The sequence below is a fragment of the Peromyscus maniculatus genome, chromosome 11, assembly GCF_049852395.1.
Source record: "Peromyscus maniculatus bairdii isolate BWxNUB_F1_BW_parent chromosome 11, HU_Pman_BW_mat_3.1, whole genome shotgun sequence".
Taxonomy (NCBI): Eukaryota; Metazoa; Chordata; class Mammalia; order Rodentia; family Cricetidae; genus Peromyscus; species Peromyscus maniculatus.
The window spans coordinates 71,256,355-71,279,063 of NC_134862.1; the positions used below are offsets into that span (position 1 = coordinate 71,256,355).

Below are 22,709 nucleotides of genomic sequence, written 5' to 3' on the forward strand. Positions count from 1 at the left end.
GTGTTAATGGATACAAAAGCATAGATTATCCTCAAAAAACAAAACAGCAATGGACACACCTGCTAGGATACTCAAACTCACAACAAAGAGGTTGTGAACATAGTTGTTTGTAACTTTTTAATGGTCTCCCTTGCCAGTCCCCTCTGGGAAGTAATCTACATTCAAGGTTGTTGTTGTTGTTGTTTCCTGTTTCATTCACAGTAATATTTTAAAGCCTAGAGAAATACAATCCACAGTAGCTATCTTATACCCTTGTTGAGTGTTTGAATTAGTCAAGATGACAACAGGATAGCAACAACATAGATCATGCAATCAACAAGCATGACCCAGAAACCTGCACCTCTAACTAGTGAAGACATGCTCTCAAACATGCATGAAGTACTTACGAAAATTCAGAATGTTCCAGACCACATTCTCTGACCACAATACAATTAAGTTAGAAACAAACAACAACAAAACAGTAAAATTCTATGCATTGTGAAACGTAAAACACATTTCTGAATAACTCAAAGGGAAGAGAAAAACATGGAGAAGACTTAGTGGCAGAATTGAATGCTGATGAAAATATTATATCCAATATTTGTGGAAGCAGCTGAAGACAGTAAGGGTACACATCCAAATGAGGACTGACGAAGTAAACATGAAGAAGATATATGGCACGAAATGAAAAAGAAATTATTGAAGTAGAAAAAAAACGTACACAATAAAGAATAAAAAGTCAAAAGCTGTTTCTTTGAAAGTAACTCAAAACTCTGACAAGCGGAGTGGAAAGAGGTACAGTTTGATATTAGAGATAAAGATGCCAAATCTTAGATCCATCAGAGATGTTAAAAATAAGAAAACAGCCGGGCGGTGGTGGCGCACGCCTTTAATCCCAGTACTCGGGAGGCAGAGGCAGGCGGATCTCTATGAGTTCGAGGCCAGCCTGATCTCCAAAGCGAGTTCCAGGAAAGGCACAAAGCTAAACCAAGAAACCCTGTCTCAAAAAACCAAATAAATAAATAAATAAAAATAAAAAAATAAGAAAACAATAAGATACTTAGCACTAGCTTATTTGAAAATAAATGGACTGGAGAATTTTGTAGAGAAAGTATAATTTACATAAACTGATTCAAATAAAATATAGACGATCTCTACAGTGTGTAATCATTAAATAGCTTAAGTCAGAGTTAGCTGTCTACTTGCCAAAAACACCTTTTGATATTGGTGGTTCGTTAGCCCCAGTCCCCAGCTGAAGGGTTATGACAGTTGATAACTTGTGGGGGAAGGACAGCCAGGTATTTTTAGAAGCGAGGCCCCGGTAGGTTAATCATGCTCCAATGGATGGCCCCATATCCATTTGTATAGGGGCAGCTCAAAATAAACTTGGTGGGTTATAAAAAATTACACAAAATTGGTAAGAGGTGGGGAGATAGAGGATGGATCTGGGAGGAGTTGGGGGAGGTAATGAGGGGGAATATAATCAAAATACACTGTTCACTTATATGAAATTCTCAAACTTAATAAAAATGTCTTTTAAAAACACCTTCCAGGCTAGATGATTTTAGCAGTGACTTCCACCAAAAAGCCAATTAACAGTTAATCCCAGATTTAAACAAAATGTTCCAAAGAACAATTAGGGTTTAGTGGCATGTGATTTTATGAAGCTAAGAACTTCGCTACTCAGACCTGCCAAGGTCTGTACACAAAGGGCATTTGCTGCTCAGTCTTTCTTGTGAACATAATTGCAAACCTTCAATAAAATACTAACAATTTTAAGTCAGGAATTCATGGTACATATGTTCCGCCATGCCTCTAAGAGATCAAGAATGATTCACTGTTAGAAAACCTAACAGTGTGTTTCATCATATAAGCAGATGATAGGGCTAAAAAAGCAAGTCGTCTTGTAGGTGGAGATATTGACAAAATTAATCAGCTTGGCCTTGATTTGAGAGTGTACACAGAAACCTTAGGACTGAGGAATACAAAGAATGCTCCTCATCTGATATCAGGTATTTTTCTAAAAGGACTTAAATGTAAAACCTTTCAAATAATTCTCTTTGGAATCAGAAACAGGATAGGGACACCCACTTGTGATCAACACTGTCCTGGTAGACCTGGGCAGCACAAAACCCATTCAAAGGGCTCAAGACGTCAGAGGAGAAGGTGATGGCAAATACGCCGCTTGGGGCATCTGGGTCCTGGCAGAGGTCCCTGGGGAGTGGCAGAATTCGGTATCTTTTTGAGAATTTAATGGTTCCAGATCTCGGTTTTCTAAAACCTAGACTATTGCTTTGGTGACTCTCATACTTTCTAATACCCACAGTTGTATCTCTTTCTGTTCTAAGATCTTTAATAACTAACCCTTTGGATAGGGCATTACAATATGCTTGACTTCCGGTCTGGTAGAACTCTCACAGAGTACACAGGTATAATGACTTTGGGATCTTCACATTCTCTGAAGCCCCAAAAGAGCCCTGAACAGTTCTGAGCTCTGCCTGAGGATCATTGCTGCGCCAATGAGTCTTTCTATTCATTATCATTTTCAGTGGTATTTTTTTCTTTCACATAAGCTACTTTCAAATGACACCAAGTCCTCCAAAGGGGGGAAAATCCCACTTCAATATTTCACTGGAGAGTGGCGTTTAATTTTCTTTCCCCTTGACTCTTTAAATGGTTTGCTCTTGTGGTTTTTCCAAGTATTTTTGTATTCTGAGTCACTCTGAGCAACTGACTGGGAATTTAGGAAGAAGTCTCCTTTTGCTGTTTTGATTAACTGTGTGATTGACCCTGGGCTCGTCACTGAACCTAATCAAGTAACTTCATTTATTGCTAAATAAAGATGAAATGCAGCCAGGAAACATGGGTTAGAATTAGACCCTGCCACCTGGTGACTCACTTCTCATTAACTTACACAAATTAGATTTTTCCTGTAACATTTCCATTTGGGGGAAAATTTAGAACAAACACCCCCTTTATTGTTTTTGTTTGACTCTAGTCCATTTCCATCCGTTCATTGTTTAATTCCACTGTTGAGTTTTCGTGAACTGCCATAGCACCAAGTGATGGCTGATGGGTAGCACTAAGTCAAGCTCTGATGCTCGCTGGCAGCAAGAGAAGAGAGAATAGAGAAATGCCATGAGGAAAATGCAAGAAAGGAAAAGTCCACCGAGCGCCTGACTCAGCTCCCCCTCTGGGCTCAGCTCTGAGCTGTGTGATCTTAAGAAAGTCAAAAGAACATTGAGACTATGCTTACAAAATAGTCATCCACTACCCTCCTTTTTTTTTTTTTTACCTTCTGTACAGTTGTTTCAAAACCTCCCTCCCCAGAAAAAAACAAAACAATAAAAATCCCAAAAAACAAAAACAGAAACCAAACCAAACCAAAAAATAACAACAAAATAAAACAAACAAACAACCCACAGTGAGGATTAGTAAGTTTGTAGACAAGAAGCCCAGATCAGAAGGACCATAAGATAATAAAATGCAGCTTTAAGAAATGATTTGGCAAGATTTCAGCACCTGCTGGAAAACCAGGAAGTAAAACAGAATTTGAAGATCATTCCAACTCTATGTTTTAATCTTTTGAAGCGATAACCCATAGTAGATGTTAAAAATACAAAACTAGCCTAAGTAAAACTGGTGCAGTGGAACTTGCCTGTCACTCCAACACTTGGGGGAGGTGGAGGCAGGAGGATTAGGAGTTCAAGGCCAACCTTGGCTACAGAATGAACTCCAAGCTAGCCTGAGCTACCTAAGATCCTGACTGGGGAAAAAAAAATGTGAGAGGAAAATTTTTAACCCAAAAGTGGGCTTCACTGTCTTACCTTTGTTCTGTATTAAAGAGTGCAAAGACGTGCTTGCTGGACATGAAGCCCTTCTCCACATCCCGGACTTTCAGGTTGTCCAGTGGGAGCATGTATTTCTTTTCTTTTTCCTGTTATTCAGGGGTGAGAGAGAAAGAGAGGACTTTAATAAAACATCACGCCAACGGCAAACATACCTCCTACATTGGCTACCACTTGATAATGCTTGATTACATTACCTTGACACCATCAAACACTACTTTTTACACCAGCTACCAAGGAATACAAGTTATCTGAGATGGGAGAGTCCAGGGATTCTCAACACATGGGTTGAAAGCCTGGGGTGGGGGAGGGGTACACGCGGGAAGGACTCTGAGATGGAGAGAACACATGCTCCTCTATCCTTGCCCCCTCATGTGGGTCCCTTAGATGTTTTGAAATGTTAGTTTGATATTAAGAATTTAGCCATCTGTTAATATTTAACAAAAATGTTCTGGTCCTAATTCAATGAGAAATGCCAGATGGATTTCATTTCCCATTTTCTTTGCAGCCTAAGCAGTTTTGATAGCCAGCATTGGCAGGGGAGTGTGGAAGCCCAAGGACCCTGGTATGAAATACCCCATAAACTGAGATAAAACACAGAAAACCATTCCCTCATTTGGGTCTAACTTTATGTTATGTAGGTACACAAAAGGATTCTTTTACACAACTGATAGAATTTTTTAGCTCACTGGGGAAGAAAAACCCATTAGGACTATATTCATATTAATTAACCCAAGTTCTCTTTTAAAACAGATAATTCTTTATAAAGAATATGGATATTGGAAAGGTAAGGTCTGTGAGTGTGGCCACACCATGTTGGTAAAACACACCAAATGCCAGAGTAACAAGAAACACTTTTAAAGACTGGCCCAGGGACAACGTATAAATAAATGCCTATCAACCCCTACAACAGGTAAGAGGCAAATGCACAGTATAGGAAGCCTGGTAAAAACCTATTACCAGGTCACATTAGCATCAGTTGCTAAACAGTGGTGCTCGGTATGAGGAGGAACTAGACCCTGAGTAGTGGAGCACATACTCATAGCTCTAATTCTAACGCACATCTGTGGTTGCCTGTGGGAACCAGGCCCCACACATCCATGTTTGCTGGGGACTTTGCGGCTACTCCTGCAGCACACGGGCTGCTGGAGAGCTCATGGCTCAGGAGCGCAGTCCGGGCAGTGTTGGCTTGCAGGGGATGTCACTCATCTTGCCGTTTATTCTGCTCCTAAATTAGGGAAAAGCTGAGCAGAGTACAACAGAGTGGCCCCTTCCCCCTAAAAACAAAACAAAACAAAACAAAACAAAACAAAACAAAACAAAACAAAACAAAACAAAACAAAACAAAACAAAACAAAACAAAACAAAACAAAACAAAACAAAACACGACTCCATTCTTAACTACAAAAGGACAGTGGGAAGAAAAGGCTGCAAACCTCGAAGGAAGCTGGTTGGAAAACAAAATGGCCGCCCCGGCAAACAAAGCCTTCAAAGCAATGAAAAAAGATAAAAGAAACTCAGCAGGGGGGCAGGAGGCCTAGGAAAAACATGCAGGAGCGGAGCACTGTGAGCCCATTCCAGTATTTCCTGTATAAAAGTAATAATTTATTCATAAATGCACGGATATGCTAAATAGCAAAATATATTACTCAAGTAAACGAGGTAACAGAGCTGAGTCCAACTTACTTAAAACACTTGTCAAACTATTTTAGGGCAGAATTCTAAGAGGCCGGACTAGATTCAATAAAACCCTCTCCAATACATAATCAAATGAAAATGCTTAAGACCCAGAGAACATTTTTTTTTTTTTAAATTGGATCGTTTTCAATGCCCTAAATTCAAGCAGCTGGGTTTTTTTAATGCACCATCCTATTCAACCTTTTGAAATGATGGATTGGCCTTTTTAATAGGAAATCTGCATTTCATTGTAAAGATGGAACACAATGTCCTTGGCTTGTGTTCTATAGAAGCAGGCCCCCCTTTGTACTGCATTCTTCTGAGAAGACTGACAGTCTTGAAAGTTTACATCAGCTATTCGACACTGGGGAAAACGTTCAGATGCAGACAGGGTGATGGAAAAAGTACAGTCTTCCCTCCCAAAGACAAAGAATTAAATGCCATATTTATCTAAGTTTTTTGAGGACATGGTGCTTCATTATTTCATAATCACAAGTTTTAAGACCGAAAAAGAAGACAGTTTCTTTAGACGGACTTGGGAATTAAATTGTCAGTAAAACAAAATTAAACAGAGCAGCAGCAACACCACGCAATGAAGCAATACATCATGAGTATGTCTGAAAATTCTGGTGGTTTGGGGTCCCGGTTAAACAACAACAAAAATCTTGAATCTCAAAGAGCTTAAACAAAAAGGCTAGGGAGAGAGATATAGAACTATAATTTCTAAAATGTAGTGAGACTTAGCACCATCTTAATTAAGAAACTTGCTAAGTAGCCTGTCAGTTCTAATAACCCACTGTCCAACATGATCACCACCAGCCACTGGCAGCTATGAAACTACTTGAAATGTAGCTAGTTAAATTGGGATATGTGTAAATATAAGGCAGACGCCTGATTCCAAAGATTTAGTATGAAGCAATAAGAATAAAAATTCTTTATTTGCTTGCTTATTTTTTTAAATTTATGCATATGGGTGCTCTGGATGTATGTATGTCTGTTCATCACATGCATGCCTTGGAGGCCAGATGAGGGCATCAGATCCCTGGAACTATAGTTATAGATGGTTGTGAGCCACTTTGCAGGTGCTGGAAACTAAACCTGGGTCCTCTGGAAGAGCAGACGGTGCTCTTCACTAGTGAAGCATCTCTCCAGCTCACCAGTAATAATTTTAATCAACAATCTCACTAGTGTTTTTAACAAATGAAAATTGTATGATCTCATCAATATTTTATGTTAATTTTAAGTTAAAATTATATGAATACGTTGAGGGCACTATTAAACCTAATTTCTCCTGCCTATTTTATTTTCTTTTAAAGGTACAAAGGACATGTGGCTCCCATGGGATTTCTTTTAACAGCACTCAGCCTCATGCACTCATCATCTCCTTCCTTACTCCCATTCACTCAAGCAGTCTCCCTTCCTGACAGCATATTCTTTCTTAAGCTCAGCCTTTCTGGTGTGTTTTCTTCTCTCACCTCCTTCATCACACAGCTTGAAGTTGTTTGATACTTTGCATGCTGTTCCAGGTCTCTGGTATCTATATCACCGGGTTGAGAATTTAGTTCTTTGAAGATTTCAATGGCTTTCCATTATTTATGTAAGAATATCAACTAAACACACTAATGTGATATCTTCAAACAGCTACAAATTGGCCCCATCCTAATTTATCAAAATTTCCCTCACTTTCTTGAAGAAATCTTTATTTTTAGCTCTGTGTGATGAATGTCTGTAATCCCACCATTTGGGAAGCAGAGGCATGAGTATCCGTGAAAATTTGAGATCATCCAGCTCTATACCGTGAATTCCAGGCTAACCGGGACTACATAGCAAGACCTTGTGTCAATGACCACAAATAATGACAAATTCCATCATGAAATCCGCCTTCCCCCAGACTACACAACCTAAGTTACCCTTTCAACCAAGATCATGATGTTTACAGTCCACATCAAGCCCCACTCTGTGAAGTTTTCTTAGCCGATAGCCATGTCTGTCGCCCCCCATCTCTCCTGTTTTAGTGGATACAATGGGTGTTAGTTATTCCATTCATTTCAATCTAGTATATCTTATATGAGATGCCTTCATTTTATAAGTGCAATAAAAGTTAGTGTGAAGATTCATTTAGAATTCAGACTATCCAACCTATTATACTATTCAAATGGGCTCCTTTCGCAAAGAAAAATGAAGTAGAAAATACTTTTGCTGTAAAAGGGATTTAAACTTTTGATAATATAAATGCCATTATTGTGTATGCATTTTGAGGTAGAAGCATATATAAAATTCTAGAGATTTATTTAATGCCATTCTTAAAGGAACTTGTTGCATATTTTCAAAAGCTTCTGGGACCTGTCATTTTGGTGACATCATTCTTTTCTTCATACTTAAAGAGTACTCTTTTCTTATCTCAATACAAGAAGATCGCTGGCACTATTTACATGTGGTATCCTGGATGAGAGAGATGATTTGTTCAAAGAGAAAAGGAACGTAAGAGACCTAGTGTTCTTTCCCAGTAACTGGGCAAAAGCCAGGAGAAGTAGTATACATCCAAAGGAGTGTATCTCTGGTTTAGAGAGAGTGACCTGAGATGCAAGTAAGTGAATGATGAGTAGTAACAGAGGCATCACAAGGGAAGAGAGGTGGAGATTGTAGGATGGCCATACTGTGTGGTCCTTGAACTTGAAATCAGAGTCAGTAGGTTTGCAAAGTTCCCAGTTGTGGCCCCTAGCTAGTAAAGCACCATTTAGTTGGTTGCTAGAAGGGTACATAGTGGGTATGAGTAGAGGGTTGGGTATGTAAAAGAATAGTTCCTATGTATGAAAGTGTTAGGAAGTGTATATTCACTTAGCAATTTATATAAACTGAGTTTTATAACTTGTAAAACTGTATGTAAGTGGCCTTAGTTCAATTTTCTTATGATAAGATAACAAAACTCTTCCAGGAGACTGGGGACTATGAGTTCTTTCTCACTCCTATCCAGTGCCTAGCAAAGCACTGAACACAAGTTCCATAGTATGTATCATAAATATCATCATATTGATTTTAAAGTGTTGGTTAACAAAAGCAAGTGTTGAGTTTTGACAGTCACACATATTTAAGAAGTAAGTAAAAAAAAATCTACTTTTAAAAAATGGTATAAGGTGTGGTTTTAGCTTCTTGGTGTTTTGACAAAACACCTGACCTGAAATGAGTTGAAAAGAAAGGGATTTTGTGTGGACTTATGGCTTTGGAGGTGCTAGGCCATTGCTTCTCCCTTCATTTTGTTTTGACTCTCAGGCTGTATTCAGGGTGGGTCTCCCCCTTTCCCCTTGGTAAACCTTCCCAGACACTCCCAGAAGCATGCCTTTCTAATCATCTGGATGTTTCTCAATCCTGCAGTTGGAAATCAAGACTAAACACAGAAGCCTAACTGATTGGCATGGCTTTTGACCACTAGACCTATACAAAGTTTAGATCGACAGGCAGTGTTGATTTCTTTGTTTATCTTTGTGTTGCTTTGATTTGCTAGTGATGCTTCCTTTTCTGAAAGGAAACAAGTATCTGAGGCACTGAAGAGCCGGTTTGAGACCACCTCCCCCACAAAGCCAACTCCGATTACAGAATAGTATGTATACACTTCTTTTTTTAGCTCTCAAACTTCCCACAGAGTTATTTTTTTGCAGAATATCTAGAATATAATTTTTTTGGTGTTTATATTGCCTCTTCAAGTAGATTGAAGCCCCTTGAGGACAAGGACCATGCTATGTTTATGTCTAGCTGCTATTATATTGTTGCTTGTTAAGATGTTGCTTAACATTTAATTGTTGGTGATACATCACAAATAAGATTCCAACATAGTTAATCTACTTATACCATTATGTTAAAATATATCTAGCCAATGTGATATAAAAACTTGTTTTTCATGCTTCAAAGATTGAAGTTTTAAGTGGCTTTATGGTATTTTAGGCATATATAATTTATTAGATTAAATTTCTCCAATCTAGACCATAGACCAATATACTTAACTTGATTCACGTAAGTCTCAGTACTTTTGCACATAACACTCCAAATACACTCAATAACAATTCAAAAACAAAGCATACAAGGACTCTGTTCTTAAGAAATGCTAGCACTCTAGATGAGTGCAAAGAAAGGGTTTTGTCACCATTGTCCAATATATGAACTGACTTAAGAGTGGAGAAACCCTGACTGTGACAGAGCTGGTATCATGAGAAAATCCATCCTTTCTTCTCATCTAATTCTGATGTTGACTCCCAGACAGGCTCATGAAATGCATCTAGAACACACACACACATCGCTTAGATTTCCACACACTTCCTTTGCAGTCTGGCCTACCTGCCAGTCTAATTCTGCAGAGCTCTTCCTCTGCTCCGTAGCTGCCAGAAACTTGCTTGGACTCTTCTCTTCAGGTCGTCCACATGAAGTAGCTCTATGTAGCTGGCTATGATCTCTGACTATGTAAATACATACCCCCCCACACACACCAGAACCCCAGAGACAATTCCCTGCACCCTCAAATTCAAGCTACCCCTCTTATACCCTGCCCATCTGATTGGATGCTATGATGTACTTGCTAAAAGCTCACAAAGACATAACGTGCTCTGAGGGAGGAGAAGCCAGGCTGCTGACAGGTTTGTTGCCCTCAGGCCTTCCTCAACTGCTTCGGTGATTCCTTGTATCTAAGTCTGACCTCTTCACAGTACTAGCACCCTTGACCTCTACTATACATGTTGTATCTCTGTCTTATTTTCTAAGTATCCAAATGCTTCGTTGAAGTGTGTGTATGGTCTTCCTTTAACTAGAACATAAACTCCTGTGGGGCGGAGCAAAGCCTCACTGCCATTGTTTTCATCATTGTCTGTATCCTTCCTCTCCATTCACTCTTTGAAGAAAAACACAAAGCATCTCCTTATTAGTGCTGGCAACGTAGTAGACATCCAGCAGACACTTGCCGGTTGAACATATAAGCAGTTGCCTCAGGGCTGGCCCAGTGCTTAGCCAAGATTAGGGACTCAAAGATGATGACTGACTTATAAAACAATCAAAGGACCAAAGGAAGTCAAAGAGGCTATAAAAATATTGAAAATTCCAAAATGCTGGTTTCACATGCTGTTGAAAACCAGAATCTGTTGTTTATTGCTATTGAAGAAGTTACAACTCTAGAGATGTACATATGCAGTGCATGATATAAACTGCTCAATTTTTATATGGATTTTAATTCCTTGTTTTAATCAGAGCTACACTTTGAATGGTAAGGAACATCTGTCCACCAGGGGGTTGCTGAGTGAACTTCTTTAGATTTATTCTCCAGAGCTGAAGAAACTACCCATGAAAAATGAATGGAGTCTCCTAATAGGCCACGGAACTGCCACAGTGTCTAGGCTGTCGGCTTTGGGGACATTGGGTAAGCCCCTGTACTTACTCAGGCTCTGGGATGGAACCCCACATGGCATGTCTTCACTGGTATGACAAAGAAAGCCAGCGACTCTGGTCACATCCCACCATAACTGGGCAAAATGCTTCATTCTTGGCTTCAGAATCTGCCTCAGTTTCTACTTCCTCCAAGCAGTCTGTCTGGCCATCCTGAAATGCAACCTTCCGACTGGTGGAGCCCTGGTTCCGCATTTCACTATGGGGACCCTTTCCTGGAAATTCAATCAAGCCCCTATAATTTCTTCTCTTTTATAATTGTCCACAGATCAATTTATTCCTTTAATAATTTTTTCTATTTAAAGGAGCCAGAGAAGATTCTAGTGTTAGCAAGCAAGCATTCTGAAAATACACTAGCAGTGTCTAGTCAGTTTCCATTTTTGTGCCTTAGTAAAGAGACAGAAAAGCAAATCAATTGCATTAATCAATAACCCTTCACAAGTAACAACAGTTTACACGAAACACATGCTAACGTGTATGTGCACCATATGCTTACACACACTTGAGTTTCCTACACTTTGCACTCAGAGTCTTTGCATACTTATTGAATTTGAGATTTGAAGTTCAAGGTATGAGTAAGAGGGATAGCACTTGAGCAGCCATGCAAGAAAACCAAAGGTAACAAATGTGAATAAGAAAGGGAGAAAATACCTAACGTCTTGCACATCCATAAGGACCGGGCTAGCCTCCAGCAGCGGTGGACCTTGTGAGTTAAATTTTCATTAAAGCCAAACTAAATAGCATGTGTAGGGTCTTGCATTTTTTTAGTTACTAGGAAGGAACATTTTTTTTTTTTAACTCAGCATGGCACCACATGCTCCAAGCCCTTTAAATTATCATATTTCCAATGTTTGATGGTTACATTTTCTTCATTTCTCTCTGTGTTCTAAGGCAAGGCAATATATATATATATATATATATATATATATATATATATATATATATATATATATTTTAAAGAGAAACCTTTAAGTTTGGAACAGTGATGGGCTTACTAGAAAAAGTACATGACATGATACAGATTCCTGGCATTAAAATGCAAAGACAAATATTCTTCAATGCTGACTATTGTGGGTGTATGTTAAATCACATGTGAATATAAAAGAGGCCACAAAAGCTGAAATTATGCTCACTCTGTAGCAGCTCACAGTAGGAATTAATCATGCAGCATTCTTCATGCACAGTCCTTTGGGTACTTGTATTAAATGAAAGTGTTATTTTGGCCGAGTGCACCATACATTTGTAACAGTGCAGCTTTAATAAAAGTGCTCTGTTTACAAATCCAGCAGAATTTTTTTCTTAACTTCTCTGAGAAAATGTGGGTCAGGAAGGCACAGTACAAATAAAATCTTCCTGACGATTCCCAGAACTCAGTAGATGAATGGTTTGAAATTTCCCCCCATCATTTGTCACCACGCTGCAAACAAAAAAATCAAAGCTTCCTTTCCCCTTCTCCTCTATCATTTCAGCAAAGAAACACTAGAAAAATCAGGGGGGATACTAAGGAGAAAAGCAAGGGGGGCAACCCAATTAGCGAAGTCTCTTTAAGTGCTTTGTGGCGGCGATTGAACAGTTCTGGGTTTATCCGTCTGCTTTCTGGTCTGCTGATATTAACATAATTTGAAGCGATGTTTTCTGAGAGGGAAAAGTAGAGCTGAGTGAGCCCCACATCCTTTTTCCTTGGCAAGGGAGTTAAGAGCCCTTCTCCCAGGGAGTGTAGACTCATGGACAGGAGTAGAGGGGCCCCCGTAAGTGCCTTCTGAGATCCAGCCCTGGATTTTAGAGGACATCTGGCTGGATGATGCTAAGACAGCTGGTCGACCATGCACCAATACTGGATTAAGCATGTCTCCACAAAGAACAGGCTTTGAACAAGGGGACAAGAACCACGGTGCTTCTCCTTCGTCAACCCCAATGATGACGGCTAGCCCACCCACCACTTTTTGGGGGAGAGGACTGAAACACACACACACACACACACACACACACACACACACACACACACACACACACACACACACTCACTCACACTCACTCACACACACACACTCCAAATAAAACCCCAGGAAAGAACAGAAGCAAGGTGGGGCTACAAGCAGAAGAAGTGTCAAGCTCCATTCCTCTGGAGGAACCAGTGCTCTTTGCTTCTTACGCATGCTCATGTGGGTCAATCCATCCTCACTTTCTAAGGGACAAATACACAGAAAGGGGATTTTCATGAGGGACAGAGCAAAAAAGAAATGACCCATGGTTTGTAGTTAGGACATGAGGGGTTCACACAGAAGCTCTGATGCCAGCTGGGGGAATCCCCAACAAGTCACTAAGTTCATCTATAACTGTATTATGTGTAGCTCACATCTCACGAAGGGTATGACATGGTCAATAAGACCACGGATCAGGCTGTGCATTTAGGGACTCCTGACATATGTTAATTTCCTTTTCCTTGGAGAAGAAAAACATTTTTTTCTATCAGTTTGGAACTTAGAAATATAGTATTCTTTAACGTATTTATGACAGTACGTTTTCACACCTGTAGGCCATTGAACTAGGAGGGGGAGACAGAACAGATGTAAATACACATTGAACACGACCAGCATTAAGCCAAAGTGTACAAAGCTGCTAAGTCATTGCAGCAATTTACTTAAAAATATGCCTTATGATTCAGGGAAGGTGCAGGAGAACTCCAGAACTATGGACTAGGTTGCAGCCACACTGAGGGAGCAGGTATAATCATCCAGGTATACCCATCATTCCCCCTCTCCTAGAAGAGATCAAGGAAAGATCTTGGGGACAAAGATAAGATCTTAAAAGCATGAGAGCTAATAATTCCATTAACTAGAGAATCATCCATCTTTTCTGACAGAGATGTTTGCACACTTAAAAGGCAGTGTGCAAAAGTCTCAAGACAGACTGGGAAGCTGGAAGTGGAGGTTGGGTTTCCTCATCCAGATCCACACTCAGTCTTGTGTTTCTGCTGTCTTCAAAGCTGGACTCTATAGGCACCTGTTATTGTCTTCTTGTTCCGAGTTCTCCCTTTGCAACCTCAGAGGCTGCCTTCCACACTTTGTTTACTCCGCACTACCAGCTGGATCTGATGTAGGATGAGCGGGGACTATGTGCTTCCTTCTGCAGATCTCTGGCACTAGTAGGCACTTTAGTGTATGCTGCTGTAGGATACTGCTTGTGCCTCGTGTCTCCAAGCTTTGTTTCATGTATAATTATTTATTTATAATATATTAATGTCTCCTATAGAATCAATCACCAATAACTAGTATTCCCAGATACTACATATAACCTGAATTTTAGTTCTTTAATCCTTCTCTCTAAAGAAGCATTGAGTAGTTCAAGGATTTAATAATGGGGTAAAGAGGTAAGATCTGTGGCTTGAGCCATCTCCACCCTGTTCATTGCTATAAGTAGCTGCCTAGTCTAAGGCTAGACTTACAAAATTCTGATGTGCTTCCAAGCCTTAAATAAAGGAAGACATTTAAGTCACAGTTCCTTCAACTACAGTCGCCTGAGTCGCACAGTCTATGAGCTCTTGTGACGATTTAAAGCAAATTGTATCTTGTTGTCTAACGTTTGTAGGAGAGGAATTTTCAGGGGAACTGTTTATGACCCAGTGCTGCCATTTAATGTCAACCAGTGTGTTTGCACTGGGTTAAGTACTAGTAACTCTTTTATGTAGATGAGACGAGACAAACATCAAATGCATCAGCTATAGTCCATCCTCCAACGGCATTGCAGCACCCTGGTGGATTGAGGTTTTTCTTCCCAGTAGTAGCAGGACAATGGTAGGGGTCACTAGAGCAGGGTAGCCAGACATGCCATGCTAGAAACAACATATGCCAGGTAGCTGAAATGCCTTCCTTCTTGTTAGCTAATTCAGTTCCCTAAAAGAACACCATCTCTCATATGATTATAATAATTGATCAGCAAGTTTCTAAACAGTACCACTTTGCTTTAATTTGATCTGTAATTTTGTTTTTCTTATATAAAACAATAAATATAAAGTATTTATATGCTTTCAGATATATAAAAAAGTCCATTTTCTGTTTGTACATACTTTAGTAATGTAGTAAACAAAAATAGTGTGTCTACAATCAGAATGAAAGGTCACTTTTCTTTACAGCCATGATTGTCAACCTGTGGGTCACTACTCCTTATGGTGGTGTTCAAACCACCCTTTCACAGGGGTTGCCTAAGACCATCAGAAAACACAGATATTTATATTGTGACTCATAACAGTGGCAAAATGACAGTTATGAAGTAGCAATGAAAATAATTTTATGGTTGGGGGTCACTACATCAAGAGGAACTATGTTAAAGGGTGGCAGCATTAGGAAGGTTGAGAACCACTGCTTTAGAGGGTGTCTGCCTGTCCCTCAAGTTAGGAAACAGTGTTTGAGGAAAAGTGTATCTTAGATTCTTTTAGAAGGGCTGAGAGGTATACTCATTGTCACTTTGCAGTCACAATCAGTACAACAAATGGCCTTGACTTTGAGTGGTTTAGAGCAGTGCTTAGAGCTCTCAGAGCATGACCAGGAGGAAAGTGCCGACTTGGTCCTCACCAAACGGAGACTGCCATGCCTGGCAGGCTGGCATCCTAGGAAGACTGCTTCTGCTTTGGTTTCACCATATACCCAATATATCATATACCAATCCCTAAAATGGAGGAAAACAAATGAACGTAACTTTCTGAAAACAAATGAGAGGCAGCAGATGGAAGGGCATTTCCATCCTTTGAGTATGAGCCCTTGCAGCCATCTCAAGGACTCGTGTCTAATTCATACAGACGGAGAATCGAACCTGTGTTTAATTTTTGCTGCAAATTATCTGCTTCATTTAAGAAGCAGGGTTGGTAAAATGCTGAGTTGCTGGGTTCAGAAATAGATCCCCAGAAGAATGGGGGATACCAGGAGTTGAGACATGATGTTCAGCTCTAAATAAGAGAAGAGAATGAGGGGAACCGAGGAAGAGGATGGGGATGGAGAAAAAGAGGGTACCAAGAGGAGAAAAGAGTCTTTCTCGTCTAGAAGTTTTCAAGGAAAACTTCATGGGCAGGAAGACTGGAAGGATGGGGAAGCGGGCAAAAGTCATCTTCACACGAGCTTTCAGAACAGAGAATTTAGAAGATAGGACAAGACCCAGGCCAGCCCTAAAAGGGGACAATGTGAATATAAATGCTGACATTTAGCCTGCTTACCCCCCTTTTTTTTCCTTCCCCCATCCTCCTCCTCTATCGGGCTCATGCTAAAAAAGTTAGACAATCCCTGGACTAGAACCAGTAGAAATTGAGAGAGGGAGAGGTGTGAGAAAAAAATGAAGGAAAGCTCCAGTGTATCCCCTATGCCCCTGAGTCATGGCCCACTTGCTTTTCTTTATTCCAGCCTATCACCTTCCCACCTCCCACTCCCATCTGTACCCCACCCCTACTTCCCTGCCCCTGGTGCCGGTACCTCTTTGTCGCTGGCCTTACTTTGCTGTCATATTTATTTACTTACACATCTGTCTCACCTCCCTGGCAGTGAGTATGGGAGTGAGTAACAGCTTACTCTCTTACCATATTCATAGCACTCGGTCATTGTTTGGAACATGTGCTATGTGACTACTGAATAACATCAAATTTCTTCTGAATCAAATGTCCATTTTTTTAATTTTAAAAAAATCTATGTTTTGTGGCCATCTATTCCTTACTGTGATCTATGTGTGATATCGGTATTGGAACAAGCCTCAATTATAAATCCTGACAGGAAACTATGATTTATACAGGTATTCTTATAGAGACAGCTAAGCTGTGTGCATATTTATTTTCTGTGAACTTACAACTACCTGTGATGGCTTTAATGAGTTTGTCCTGCATGTGCTTGAATACTCGGTCTCCAATGGTGGGGCAGTTTGGAAAGGTTATAGAACCTTTAAGAGTTAAGGCCTGGCTGAGGGGAGTGGACTGTGGGCACAGGCCTTGGGTAACAGCCAGGTCCCCTTCCCACTCTGTCCACTCGACTTTCTGATCCCTGATAGTATAAACAAGCCACCTCATGTTCCCACTACCACAGCCAAAAACTGCCCTTGTTGCCATATTGTGCCTGCCCTGAGGGACTATATCCCTTGAACCTGAGGCAGAGTGCATCCTTCCTCCCTAGGCTGTTTCTGTCGAGGACTCTGTCAGAGTTAAGTAATTCATGCACCATCTTTTAGAGAGCATGATTAGAGAAAGGAAAGCTCAAAAGAGAGACGTGACAGTCGAGCATTGTGTTGTAGGATAACGACAAAGAAAACAGGCCTTAGAATGGCACTGAGGGCGGTTCACTTGTGTGAGGGCAGATGGTTAGAAAAAGATAGACCTCCAGAGTGGACTTCTATGCTTTCAGCTTAAAGGAAGGGTCTATTACTAAGGCGAAGATGTGGGCATGTGGGCAGAGTTCTGTTTCAGAAAGCTAGCAAAGGAGATGAAGCCAAGAATAGAGTTCAGAGCAGAGGAAGTAATTGTAGCATCGTATTATAACAATGGCGTGTATAGATGGTGTTGAATGCCAGGGGGGCAGATGAGTTAAGAGGGTGTGAGAGGCAGAAGGGGAAAGGGCCTAGGTCACTCCAACCTTTGCAGGTGTGAGAGAAGAGGGGAGGGGTAGAGAAGGAGGCAGAGGCAGCACAGTGGGAAGGAGGAGGAACATGAAACATCACAGAAGCCAAGATGGTGAATGTTCCGGTGACATCCTTGGAACGCGGTAAGATGTGGATTAAAAGGTAAGCACTGCACACACTAGGGTGGAGAGTTTCGAACACTGTCAGCAGCGCTTTGTGCAGAACGGAACCTGCCTGAAGTGGGTTAAATGGGCTGAACAGGGAACAAAACCATAGAGGAACACAACTGTCAGTCAGGGGAAGGAGAGACACACCGGGTTCTCTAACCAGTGAGCTCCACTTGGAAAGATACCACGTAAGAAACAACATTCACTGAACAGTCTCATTTTTTCTTTCTTTTTATTTATTCTTTGTGTCTTTCACATCATGCGTCTCCATCCCATTCATTTCCCCGTCCCTTTGTATCCACCTTCTGCCCTTGCAACCTCCCACCAACAAAATAAAACAAAATAAAATTTAAGAGGAAAAAAAAAAGGGAAGGAAAATAGTCTCATTATGGAAGCTGTAGTGTGACTCAGTGAGCCACACAGTAAACCCTTTGTCCATATATCTTTACTTGCAAGTGTTCATTGCAAAGAGTCATGGATCTGGTTCCAGGCCTCTGGTTTCTGCTGGGCCCTCACTGGAACTCTTCTGGGTTGTCCTGCTGTTGCCCTGTGCTGTGGACATCCTGCAGCTTTGGGTCTGCAGGACCGGCCCCTTCATGTGTTCTGCAGATCACAGATGGGGTGTATATTGGGGTGGGCCAACTCATAACCCTGGTTCTGGGCCTGGGTAGTTGCAGGGTCGGTCAGCCCGACAGCTCTCCCCTGTCCTCACCACCAGGGTGAACTCTCTCTCCTGCATTGCCCTGGCAACTTCATCCCTTGCAGAGATAAGCAAGGGGCTGCACCCATTCACCTGCTTTCATGCCCTCTCCCATATCTACACCTTCAGCATCAGCTCTACTGTGCTGCCCAGGCGAGGTGTAGGGGCCACTCTCCCGAGAGCTGCAGCTGACAAGGGGCAGGACCAGCTCTCCCACTCTTATGACCATAGGGCCAGCTCTCCCACCTGCCTCTGGCCCGCTGGGGGTGGGGATAGGGGGTAGGGAGGGATGAGACGATGGGGGTAGGGGGGAAGGGGGGTGGGGCATCTCTCCCGGCCCATACCACCACATGACAGATGAGTAATGGAGACAGCTGTCCCATGCTCACAACATTGCCAATGGGGTTGGCTCTAGAGAAGTCTAATTTTACTAAAATAAACATGAATACACTGATTTTTTCCCCCTTCTCAAAGAGCACACGCGCAATGACAGCAAGTATAGAAAGTTTCTCTGGGTCACCAGTGCACAGGGTTTCATGCAAAGTAACAGCTCCCCGGAAGCAGTACACAGACTGGAAGGGCTGGCCTATTGTGGGGAGGAGGGAGGATGCTACAGTTTTAGGAGAATTCTCAAAGGGACTGTGGTGAACAGGGACATGCTGAACTTCTGCCCTGCGGGGCAGAGTGGGCAGTGAGCTGATGGAATTTCACAGGTGTCTTCTTGTGCCTGTGATTTCACCCAGTGGAGAAAACAGATTTTTATGATTGTGAACCAGTCAGGAACTTGGTCTCCACAAAATAATAGCTCCTGGTCATGTTCACAGAGGACAGAGCACAGTGTGCCCGAAGTTCCCAGAGCATAAGCCTGTCAGAGAACATTGCGGTAGTACCATCACCGGCTATAGCCAGTCAGGAAGTAGCATTTGCAGCTTCACCTAGTGAAGGAATTGACAGACCAAACTTAGGGAACACTCCAGAGCAATACTAGTTTTCTCTGAATGGTAAAATGCTGAAGGGCTTTAAAATCTTCTACTCCAGACTTTTCGTATAACATCTTCGTTTAGAGTATCTTTTTATTCTGGGAAACGTGAATTTGGTAAATCTTCTAATGTTCAAACAAGTGAGCAATCTGGTTCCTGTGATTATGAAGTCTTCTCTTCTCTTTTTAAACCTGACTATCCTGGCCTCAAAATAACATTATTACCTCTTTCTTTTCATTATTGTAAGTTTCCCTGAGGGCTGGGTGTGTTGGCTAATTTTACATCAACTTGACACAGGCTGAGAGGATGACGCTTCAATTAAAAAAATGCCTCCATAAGATCAGGCCATAGGCAACCCTATAGAGCATTTTCTTAATTAGTGATTGATGAGGGTGGGCCCAGCCCATTGTGGATGATGTCATCCCTGGGCTGGTGGTCCTGGATTCTATAAGAAAGCAGGCTGAGCAAGCCAGGAGGAGCAAGCCAGTAAACAGCACCCTTTCATGGCCTCTGCATCAGCTCCTGCCTCCAGGTCCCTGCCCTGTTTGAGTTCCTGTCCTGACTCCCTTTAATGTTGAACAGCAATATGGAAGTGTAAGTCAAATAAACCATTTCCTCCCTCAGGTTGCTTTGGTTATAGTAATTCACCACAGCAAGAGACACCCTAAGACACTAGAATAAAAAAGAATTCTTAAAATTGCATGAAAACTCATCTCTCTTGTGTTAATGCATTTTTTGTAGGAAAGTGTAGCATTCATAGGAGATGGACTAGAGGCAGAAAACATGACCATTGGTAGATGAAGAGTTTAGAGATTCTATCAAAACACTCAACATGTGCAGAGGTCACTTTACACATGTGTTGAGGTGACTAGACAGAGACACACAACACCAAAGACAGGAGCAGGAAGTAATGGGAGAGAACATCCAATCAGACAACCACAACTCAAAGGTCTGTTCTTGGCCATACTGCAGCCATGATCTAAATGTCTTGTGCCTTCACTGAAATGGGTTGTCCCTGTTAGAAACAGAAGGGATCGTAGGTCCTCCCAGTTACCAGGGTTTCTCTGGATGTACTTCAAGGGCTCACACAGAAACTTCAGAGCCCTGGAGAGAAAGGGTTGAACCCTGGGCTCCACCTTGCTTTACCCAAAGCAACCCTAGTGTTGTGTATTTAATGTGATGCAATTCCATGGGAGACTATGAGTAAATGAAGGGTTCTAATGCTTACAAACACACAAGGAGAGAGAGAGAGAAAAGTTTGAAAAACTTCAAATTGAGCTGATGCTGGAGTTCCTTATAGCTTTAAGTTCTTGTTCTGAAATTAATCTATGCCTCAAAATATATGTCTGTAGGCAATGAAAATGCAGTCTGCCCTGAAGAGAATTTCCAAGTTGCTGCACATCAATCATGAGGAATCTGCTGCTAACATGTGGCAAATTCTTTTGTTATTATTGTTGTTTCCCTCCGGTTAATTTACCATCTGCCTCGTCCTCATCAAAACATTAATTTTAGCTTAATCCCCTTTCTTCCTCTCTGGTGGTAAAAGGACCTGACTTACTTTGAAATAAAGCAGAATACAGTTATGCTTTCATATGCGGGGTGGTTTCCATTTGATTATTATAGAACTCCAGAATACCAAAAATAAATTTGGTGATTAAGCTCTCCTCTGAGATTCAAAGTCAATAAACTATTTTCAAATAAAACGTACTAAAATTCATTAAATACATTGAGGAATTACTGTATGCAAGGGGCAGAGCAAGATGCGGTCTAGTGAATGAAACCGGGCAAGACTCTGCTCACAAAGTTGTCTACACTCTTCAATAAGAAGTCAAGTTATCCTATGGGAGTCCAAAAGACAGAGAGGCACCAGCAGCCTGAAAAGAGATGAGAAAAGGCCATAAGGCCCAAAGTTGAGGAACTTTGGTAGGTGTGGTAGAGGGGAGAGGGTACTTCTGATGATGAGAATGCTTAACTAAGGAGTTTAGATGTAATCTGAAAAGCAACAAAGTAGTTGGAGAATATGTTGCTTTATGGGGATTTAAGTTGCATTAAAGTTAAAATATTGCGTAAACAGGAGGCAGCACCGACTCAAAGATGAGTAGGCAACAGAGATGTAGGATGCTCCAATGGCCCAGGCAAAAAGTGATGAAGTGGGGATATCAAGGGTATGGTTGATGGGAGCTACACTTGGAGCTGACTGCCAAGAACGTAAGAGAATGGCCACAGGTAGATAAAAGAGCAGGCAGGAAGCTATTATAATAGTCTGGGAGGAAGATGGCAGTAGCTTAGGCTAAGGTCATTGGAGAGTAGATGAAGTTATTTTTGTCTGAAAACCATGTAGCAGATAAAACTGGTAGGAGTTGAGTGACAGGTGATGTGGAGATGATACCACCGAGATAGGCAAGAACAGATGCAGGTAAGTCATGCGTTCAGTGAATGGGTTTTAAAAGGTGATCATTAAGAGGGGACTCTGTTTGAAATACTTTGAATGTGTGGTATTTTGAGAGGAAATTTCGATGGATGAAAAGGACTGTAACATCAATGGGCAAACATGGTAAGCTATATGGGAATTTTTCACATCAAAAGAGGAACTAGCACAGGCCTCCATCTGGGAGGTCACTTGGTTATGTCTCACAGATAATTATACAGAAAACAAATCTGATACTTAATGTGAAAGAATGGGAAATACAAACACATCTTTACTGACTTTGTTTGCGAACTAGTTCTCAATGAACAAGTGATACCTCTTTTGAGATTTTGGTCAGAGGTATTTTCTCTTCATCACATGTTTGAATGTTTAGAACTCTGTAATGTTCTATTTAGTTCAAGTGGTTGGAAGTTGGTTCTTTGGCGCCATTGCCAATAATACAGTTCAACAAAACAAACCCCTAAATAGGGCTTAGTTTTTCTCTTTTTAAACATATCTGATTCTCAGCCCAAACCAAGATCCAATTGCTGTGTCTTATGTGGGAGACAAGTGTAATAGACTGACCACCACTAAAATGACTTCAACCAGTAGACTCCATGTCCTTCTCCTAACCTGTTTCTCTACTCAGTTGCCCACAATGCTCCTCACCACCTTTATTATTTATAGGCACTTTCTCTGAACCACATCTCTGTCCCTTCACCAGTAGCTTGCTATATTCTCTTTTCTTTCCAGGAACTGAGCCAGGGAGTTTATGTCGTTAACCAGTAATTAAGCAAATTTGAGAAAATCTGTGCAGGGTTTTTTCAGGGAACCCTGTTCCCCTCATGACGAAGATGAGAGAAAAACAAGCTGCTTCATAGTCCTTTTACCCTGTTCACCTCGACTAAATTTGCAAATCACTCTTCTCTGTGCGGCTGC

The 22,709-nt window shown here is 41.2% G+C and overlaps 1 protein-coding gene across 6 annotated transcripts in view; it reads right to left on the bottom strand.

The window, feature by feature from the left end:
• The window catches only part of Dnm3 (dynamin 3), a 495,138-nt gene that overhangs the window by 143,479 nt on the left and 328,950 nt on the right, over positions 1 to 22,709 (bottom strand). For all 6 annotated transcript variants that reach the window (XM_076547837.1, XM_076547834.1, XM_076547833.1 and 3 more), the window contains one exon: positions 3,807 to 3,916. In XM_076547837.1, coding sequence (XP_076403952.1) covers positions 3,807 to 3,916 — 110 coding nt within the window. The remainder of the gene's footprint in view (positions 1 to 3,806; positions 3,917 to 22,709) is intronic.